The sequence below is a fragment of the Triticum urartu genome, chromosome 3 (genome assembly GCF_003073215.2).
Source record: "Triticum urartu cultivar G1812 chromosome 3, Tu2.1, whole genome shotgun sequence".
Taxonomy (NCBI): domain Eukaryota; kingdom Viridiplantae; phylum Streptophyta; class Magnoliopsida; order Poales; family Poaceae; genus Triticum; species Triticum urartu.
Genome location: NC_053024.1, coordinates 345,590,533 through 345,599,767, shown reverse-complemented (window position 1 = coordinate 345,599,767; position 9,235 = coordinate 345,590,533). Strand labels below are relative to the sequence as shown.

The window sequence follows — 9,235 nt, the reverse complement described above, 5'->3', positions numbered from 1 at the left end:
ATATCCAATGTGGTACTTAGTACTTGCTACCTCTTGAGCTTGCGTTGGATTTCCCTGAAGAGGAAAGGATGATGCAGCAGAGTAGCATAAGTATTTCCCTCAGTTTTTGAGAACCAAGGTATCAATCCAGTAGGAGGCCACGCTCAAGTCCCTCGTACCTGCACAAAACGATAGCTACTCGCAACCAATGCGATTAGGGGTTGTCAATCCCTTCACAGTCACTTACGGGAGTGAGATCTGATAGATATAATATTTTTGGTATTTTTGGTATAGAGATGCAAAGTAAAAAGTAAAAGGCAAAGTAAAAAAGCAAAGCAAGATTAAAGTGATGGAGATTGATATGATGAGAATAGACCCGGGGGCCATAGGTTTCACTAGTGGCTTCTCTCAAGAGCATAAGTATTCTACGGTGGGTGAACAAATTACTGTTGAGCAATTGACAGAATTGAGCATAGTCATGAGAATATCTAGGCATGATCATGTATATAGGCATCACGTCCGTGACAAGTAGACCGAAACGATTCTGCATCTACTACTATTACTCCACTCATCGACCGCTATCCAGCATGCATCTAGAGTATTAAGTTAAAAACAGAGTAACGCTTTAAGCAAGATGACATGATGTAGAGAGATAAATTCATGCAATATGAAATAAACCCCATCTTGTTATCCTCGATGGCAATGATACAATATGTGCCTTGATGCCCCTTCTGTCACTGGGAAAGGACACCGCAAGATCGAACCCAAAGCTAAGCACTTCTCCCACGGCAAGAACTACCAATCTAGTTGGCCAAACCAAACGGATAATTCGAAGAGACTTGCAAAGATAACCAATCATACATAAAAGAATCCAGAGAAGATTCAAATATTATTCATAGATAGACTTGATCATAAACCCACAATTCATCGGTCTCAACAAACACACCGCAAAAAGAAGATTTCATCGAATAGATCTCCACGAGAGAGGGGATGAACTTTGTATTGATATCCAAAAAGAGAGAAGAAGCCATCTAGCTACTAAATATGGACCCGAAGGTCTGAGGTAAACTACTCACACGTCATCGGAGAGGCTATGATGATGTAGAAGCCCTCCGTGATGACGGCCTTCTCCGGTGGAGCTCCGGAATAGGCCCCAATATGGGATCTCGTGGATACAGAAAGTTGCGGCAGTGCAATTAGGTTTTTGGCTCCTGTTCTGTTCGTTTGGGGGTACGTAGGTATATATAGGAGGAAGAAGTACGTTGGTGGAGCTCCGAGGGGCCCACGAGGCAGGGGGGCGCGCCCTGGGGGGGGGGGGCACCCCCCACCCTCGTGACCGCCTTTCTGATGCCTTGGCGTAGGGTCCAAGTCTCCTGGATCACGTTCGGTGAGAAAATCACGTTCCCAAAGGTTTCAGTCCGTTTGGACTCCGTTTGATATTCCGTTTCTTTGAATCACTGAAATAGGCAAAAAAACAGCAATTCTGGGCTGGGCCTCCGGTTAATAGGTTAGTTCCAAAAATAATATAAAAGTGGAAAATAAAGCCCAATATAGTCCAAAGCAGTAGATAATATAGCATGGAGCAATCAAAAATTGTAGATATGTTGGAGACGTATCAGGCATCCCCAAGCTTAATTCCTGCTCGTCCTCGAGTAGGTAAATGATAAAAAGAGAATTTTTGATGCGGAGTGCTACTTGGCATAATTTCAATGCAAATCTTCTTAATTGTGATATGAATATTCAGATTAGAAAGATTCAAGACAAAAGTTTATATTGACATAAAAAATAATAATACTTCAAGCATACTAACAAAGCAATTATGTCTTCTCAAAATAACATGGCTAAAGAAAGTTATCCCTACAAAATCATATAGTCTGGCTATGCTCTATCTTCACCACACAAAATATTTAAATCATGCACAACCCCGATGACAAGCCAAGCAATTGTTTCATACTCCAACTTTTTCAAAACTTTTTCAATCTTCACGCAATACATGAGCGTGAGCCATGGATATAACACTATATGTGGAATAGAATGGTGGTTGTGGAGAAGACAAAAAGAGGGGAAGATAGTCTCACATCAACTAGGCGTATCAATGGGCTATGGAGATGCCCATCAATAGATATCAATGTGAGTGAGTAGGGATTGCCATGCAACGGATGCACTAGAGCTATAAGTATATGAAAGCTCAAAAAGAAACTAAGTGGGTGTGCATCCAACTTGCTTGCTCATGAAGACCTAGGGCAATTTGAGGAAGCCCATCACTGGAATATACAAGCCAAGTTCTATAATGAAAGATTCCCACTAGTATATGAAAGTGATAACATGAGAAACTCTCTACTATGAAGATCATGGTGCTACTTTGAAGCACAAGTGTGGTAAAAGGATAGTAACATTGTCCCTTCTCTCTTTTTCTCTCATTTTTTTTATTTTTTTATTTGGGCATTTTCTCTTTTTTATGGCCTCTTTTCTTTCTCCCTTTTTTTGGCTTCTTTGGCCTCTTTTATTTATTTTTCGTCCGGAGTCTCATCCCGACTTGTGGGGGAATCATAGTCTCCATCATCCTTTCCTCACTGGGACAATGCTCTAATTATGATGATCATCACACTTTTATTTTTCTTACAACTCAACAATTACAACTCGATACTTAGAAAAAAATATGACTATATATGAATGCCTCCGGCGGTGTACGGGGATATGCAATATGACAATGATGGAGTGTGTCATAATAACCGGAACGGTGGAAAGTTGCATGGCAATATATCTCAGAATGGCTATGGAAATGCCATAATAGGTAGGTATGGTGGCTGTTTTGAGGAAGGTATATGGTGGGTGTATGATACCGGCGAAAGTTGCACGATATTAGAGAGGCTAGCAAAGGTGGAAGGGTGAGAGTGCGTATAATCCATGGACTCAACATTAGTCATAAAGAACTCATATACTTATTGCAAAAATCTACAAGTTATTAAAGCAAAGTATTGCGCGCATGCTCCTAGGGGGATAGATTGGTAGGAAAAGACCATCGCTCGTCCCCGACCGCCACTCATAAGGAAGACAATCAATAAATAAATCATGCTCCGACTTCATCACATAATGGTTCACCATACGTGCATGCTACGGGAATCACAAGCTTCAACACAAGTATTTCTCAAATTCACAACTACTCAACTAGCATGACTTTAATATTATCACCTCCATATCTCAAAACAATTATCATGCTTTAATATTTTCTTAGTATTCAACACACTCAAAAGAAAGTTTCACAAATCTTGAATACCAAGCATATTATTATTAAGCAAATTACCATGCTATTAAGAGATTCTCAAAATAATTTAAGTGAAGCATGAGAGATCAATAGTTTCTTTAAAACAAATCCACCACCGTGCTCTAAAAGATCTAAGTGAAGCACATAGAGCAAAATTATAGGGATCAAAAGATATAAGTGAAGCACATAGAGCAAAACTACTTAGCTCAAAAGATATAAGTGAAGCACATAGAGCAAAATTATAACGCTCAAAAGATATAAGTGAAGCACATAGAGCAAAATTATAACGCTCAAAAGATATAAGTGAAGCACATAGAGTATTCTATCAAATTCTAATTCATGTATGGCTCTCTCAAAAGGTGTGTACAGAAAGGATGATTGTGGCACACTAACAAACAAAGACACAAATAATACAAGACGCTCCAAGCAAAACACATATCATGTGGTGAATAAAAATATAGCTCCAAGTAAAGTTACCGATAGAAGTAGACGAAAGAGGGGATGCCTTCCAGGGCATCCCCAAGCTTTGGCTTTTAGGTGTCCTTATATTATCTTGGGGGTGCCATGGGCATCCCCAAGCTTAGGATCTTGCTACTCCTTGTTCCATAATCCATCAAATCCTTACCCAAAACTTGAAAACTTCACAACACAAAACTTAAGGTAGAAAACTCGTGAGCTCCGTTAGCGAAAGAAAACAAAAGACCACTTCAAGGTACTGTAATGAACTCATTATTTATTTATATTGGTGTTAAACCTACTGTATTCCAACTTCTATATGGATTATAAACTATTTTACTAGCCATAGATTCATCAAAATAAGCAAAGAACACACGAAAAACAGAATCTGTCAAAAACAGAACAGTCTGTACTAATCTGTAGCTAGCGCAAGATCTGGAACCCCAAAAATTCTAAAATAAATTGCTGGACGTGAGGAATTTATCTATTAATCATCTTAAAAAAGAATTAACTAAATATAACTCTCCAAATAAAAATGACAGCAGTTCTCGTTAGCACTAAAGTTTCTGTTTTTTACAGCAAGTTCAACAAGACTTTCTCCAAGTCTTCCCAACGGTTCTACTTGGCACAAACACTAATTAAACACAAAAAACACAAAAAAACAGAGGCTAAATAATTTATTTATTACTAAATAGGAGCAATAAGCAAGGAATAAAAATAAATTTGGGTTGCCTCCCAACAAGCGCTATCGTTTAACGCCCCTAGCTAGGCATAAAAGCGAGGATATATCTAGGTATTGCCATCTTTGGTATGCAATCCACAAGTGGCTCTCATGATAGTTTCATATGGCAATTTTATTTTATTTCTTGGAAATTGTTCCATGCCCTTTTTAAATGGAAATTGAAATCTAATATTCCCTTCCTTCATATCAATAATCGCACCAACCGTTCTAAGGAAAGGTCTACCAGGAATAACAGGGCAAGAAGGATTGCAATCTATATCAAGAACAGTGAAATCTACGGGCACATAATTCCTATTTGCAACAATAAGAACATCATTAATCCTTCCCATAGGTTTCTTAATAGTAGAATCCGCAAGATGCAAGTTTAGAGAGCAATCATCAAAATCGCGGAAATCTAGCAAATCACACAAAGTTTTGGGGATAGTGGAGACACTAGCACCCAAATCACACAAAGCATAAAAACTCATGATTTTTAATTTTAATTTTAATAGTTGGTTCCCACTCATCATAGAGTTTTCTAGGGATAGAAACTTTCAACTCAAGTTTTTCTTCATAAGATTGCATCAAGGCATCAACAATATGTTCGGTGAAGCTTTCTTTTGACTATAAGAATGTGGAGAATTTAGCACGGATTGCAACAAGGAAATACAATCAATTAAAGAGCAACTTTCATAATTAAATTCCTTGAAATCCAATATAGTGGGTTTAGCAACATCTAGATTTTTATTTCTTTCAATCCCACTTTGGTCAATTTCATCATAAAGATCTAAATACTCCGAATTTTTAGAACGCCTTCTAGGTAAAGGAAGATCATATTCAGTTTCATCAAGATTCATATTTCAGAACAAAGATTTGATAGGAGACACATCAATAACTTTTAGGTCTTCATCTTGATTTTCATAGGAATTGGAAGAACACGCTTTAATAAAGGCATCTTTGGAAGCACGCATCCTAGCGGTTCTTTCCTTGCACTCATCAATGGAAATTCTCATGGCTTTGAGAGACTCATTAATATCATGCTTAGGAGGAATAGATCTAAGCTTTAAGGAATCAACCTCAAGAGACATTCTATCAACGTTCCTAGCCAAATCATCAACTTTAAGCAATTTCTCTTCAAGCAAAGCATTAAAATTATTTTGTGAATTCATAAACTCTTTAACACTATTCTGAAATTCAGAGGGCATCTTATTATAATCTCCATAGTAGTTATTGTAGGAATTCCCATAATTATTAGAAGGATTATTAGGATATGGCCTAGGATTAAAATTCCCTCTATAAGCGTTGTTACCAAAATTATTCCTACCAACAAAATTCACATCCATAGATTCATTGTTATTCGCAATCAAAGAAGACAAAGGCATATCATTAGGATCAGAAGAAACACTCTTAGTAGCAAATAATTTCATAAGTTCATCCATCTTTCCACTCAAAACATTGATTTCTTCTATCGCATGCACTTTTTTATTAGAAGATCTTTCAGTATGCCATTGAGAATAATTAACCATAATATTATCTAGGAGTTTAGTAGCATCTCCTAAAGTAATTTCCATAAATGTACCTCCCGTGGCCGAATCTAAAAGATTTCTAGAAGCAAAATTCAATCCGGCATAAAAATTATGTATAATCATCCACAAATTCAAACCATGAGTAGGGCAATTACGTATCATTAATTTCATTCTCTCCCAAGCTTGTGCAACATGTTCATGATCAAGTTGCTTAAAATTCATAATATCGTTTCTAAGAGAGATGATCTTAGCGGGAGGGAAATATTTAGAGATAAAAGCATCTTTGCACTTGTTCCAAGAATCAATACTATTTTTAGGCAAAGACGAAAACCAAGCTTTAGCACGATCTCTAAGCGAAAAAGGAAATAGCTTCAATTTAACGACATCATTATCGACATCTTTTTTCTTTTGCATATAACATAAATCAACGAAGCTATTCAGATGAGTAGCGGCATCTTCACTAGGAAGGCCGGCGAATTGATCTTTCATAACAAGATTCAACAAAGCAATATTGATTTCACAAGATTCAGTATTGGCAAGAGGAGCAATCGGAGTGCTAAGGAAATCATTATTATTGGTATTGGTGAAGTCACACAATTTGGTAGTATCTTGAGCCATCGCGACAAACAAGCAATCCAACACACGGGCAAGCAAAAAGGCAAGCGAGAAAAAGGCAAACGGAGAAATAGAAGGAGATTGGGAAAGAGAGGCCGAATAAAACGACAAGGGTGAAGTGGGGGAGAGGAAAACGAGAGGCAAATGGCAACTAATGTAATGCGAGAGATAGGGATTGTGATGGGTACTTGGTATGTTGACTTTTTGCGTAGACTCCCCGGCAACGGCACCAGAAATTCTTCTTGCTACCTCTTGAGCTTGCGTTGGATTTCCCCGAAAAGGAAAGGATGATGCAGCAGAGTAGCGTAAGTATTTCCCTCAGTTTTTGAGAACCAAGGTATCAATTCTGTAGGAGGCCATGCTCAAGTCCCTCGTACCTGCACAAAACGATAGCTACTCGCAACCAACGCGATTAGGGGCTGTTAATCCCTTCATGGTCACTTACGAGAGTGAGATATGATAGATATAATATTTTTGGTATTTTTGGTATAGAGATGCAAAGTAAAAAGTAAAAGGCAAAGTAAAAAAGCAAAGCAAGATTAAAGTGATGGAGATTGATATGATGAGAATAGACCCGGGGGCCATAGGTTTCACTAGTGGCTTCTCTCAAGAGCATAAGTATTCTACGGTGGGTGAACAAATTACTGTTGAGCAATTGACAGAATTGAGCATAGTTATGAGAATATCTAGGCATGATCATGTATATAGGCATCACGTCCGTTACAAGTAGACCGAAACGATTTTGCATCTACTACTATTACTCCACTCATCGACCGCTATCCAACATGCATCTAGAGTATTAAGTTAAAAACAGAGTAAGGCTTTAAGCAAGATGACATGATGTAGAGAGATAAATTCATGCAATATGAAATAAACCCCATCTTGTTATCCTCGATGGCAACGCTACAATATGAAATAAACCCCATCTTGTTATCCTCGATGGCAACGCTACAATACGTGCCTTGTTGCCCCTTCTGTCACTGGGAAAGGACACCGCAAGATCGAACCCAAAGCTAAGAACTTCTCCCATGGCAAGAACTACCAATCTAGTTGGCCAAACCAAACGGATAATTCGAAGAGACTTGCAAAGATACACTACTAGGTAAAACCTTATACACCGAATCTTAGCAGCAGCGCGATTTAAAAACAAACGCTACTGCTAATTAGCAGTAGCGAGCTTGAGAAAACCACGCTACTAATAACCTGATAGTAGTAGCGTGGGTTTTTACCCCTCGCTACTACTAAGTTATTTCCACTGTGCCTCCCGGGACCAGCCGTAGTAGTAGCGCGGGTTGTAAAACCTACGCTACTACTACGTGGATAGCCATAGCGCAGGTCAGACAACCGCGCTACTACTAGTCTCCCACGCCACCCACCCCCGCCGGATACACTCCCACCCGCAACCGTCCCACACCACTCAACCCATCTCTGTCTAAAAAAAATCCACCAACGCCCGATCTAGATCCCCTCCATCCCCTGCTGCGTGCGCCACGCCGGCGGCCGCGTGGCCGCCGCTCCCCGTCTCGCGCCGCTGCCCTCCCCCCCCCCAGTCCAGCGAGCTCGCCGACGAATCTCATATCCATCATATCGCCGTCGCCGGCCGCATCCCGTCCCAGCCCACCTGCCCGCCGATGGCCTTCTCCTCGTTCCCATGGCCGTTCCACCGCCGAGCCGGCGACAGCGGCAGCGGCGGAACCGGCCCAAGCAAACCCTTCGCCGTGGAGGGGAAGGAGGAGGACGCGGAGGAGCTCGGCGTCACGCCGCAGCTCCTTGACTTCCTCCGGACACTCTCCCCCGATGCCTTCAAGTCCTTCCCCTCCATCTCCACCAAGGCACCCCCTCCTTCCTCCCTTCTCGATTCCGCTCCCCTGCTAGTTCCGTCTCGATTACTGGCGGTGCTATGCTTTGTCGCAGGAGGATCCGCGGAGTCGGCGGCTGAGCTCTCGGACTGGCAGCAGCGGCACGCCGTCCTCGTGCTCGCTAGAGCCAAGGTAGGTCTCCCGCGGATCCCGTCCTCCTCTTTGCCCAAGACAGAGATGGCTCTCAGGTCTCAAACTGTAATTTGTGATCCCTGCAGGAACTCGCTAAGGTCCGCTATGATCTGTGCCCACGCCACATGAAGGACAAGCAGTTCTGGACATACATCTTGTCATAATCTCTTGCCTCGTTAGCTTTCGCCCATGTGTGAGTGCATTGTTCCAGTCCAAGTGCTCAATTAGCTTCATGCTGGTCTTGATTTTGTGAATCTTCGGTTAGGAATTCTAGTCCATGGTGCTCCTTAATACCCAGCAAACTATATTTGTACCTAAACATGATCGTCCCAGTTGCGTGTGTACCGTTGTGCTGTTTTGTATATATAATAAACATCCAGCAAAAGGGATTGGCATCTAAATATGAGAAATTATGTCAAATGTGAGTACCTGTTTTTGTAAAAGCTCAGCAAAAAGGGGACATCATCATGTAAAGCGTGGTCTCTGTTTGCTGAACAACTATCCATGAGGTGTAATATAAGTAAGGTGCTGGTCCTAATATAAGTAATAACAAACCATGGCTAGTGATAATTCCTCTGTTGTTCAATCATTTATATATGCAAAAGAACACACATGTCTGTTCCAGATATGGCCAAAGTTGTAAACACTAGATAATCCATCAAGTGGGCTTTTGATGCCATCC

General features: G+C 40.6%; 1 protein-coding gene across 1 annotated transcript; it reads left to right on the top strand.

Annotated features, from left to right (window-relative positions):
- The first annotated feature begins 8,193 nt into the window (after window positions 1-8,193).
- LOC125546824 lies at window positions 8,194-8,717 on the top strand. Its single transcript, XM_048710944.1, has 3 exons — window positions 8,194-8,369; window positions 8,454-8,553; window positions 8,640-8,717. Exons 1-3 carry the CDS (start codon window positions 8,194-8,196, stop codon window positions 8,715-8,717), a joined length of 354 nt encoding a protein of 117 aa, XP_048566901.1.
- Window positions 8,718-9,235: the final 518 nt, after the last annotated feature.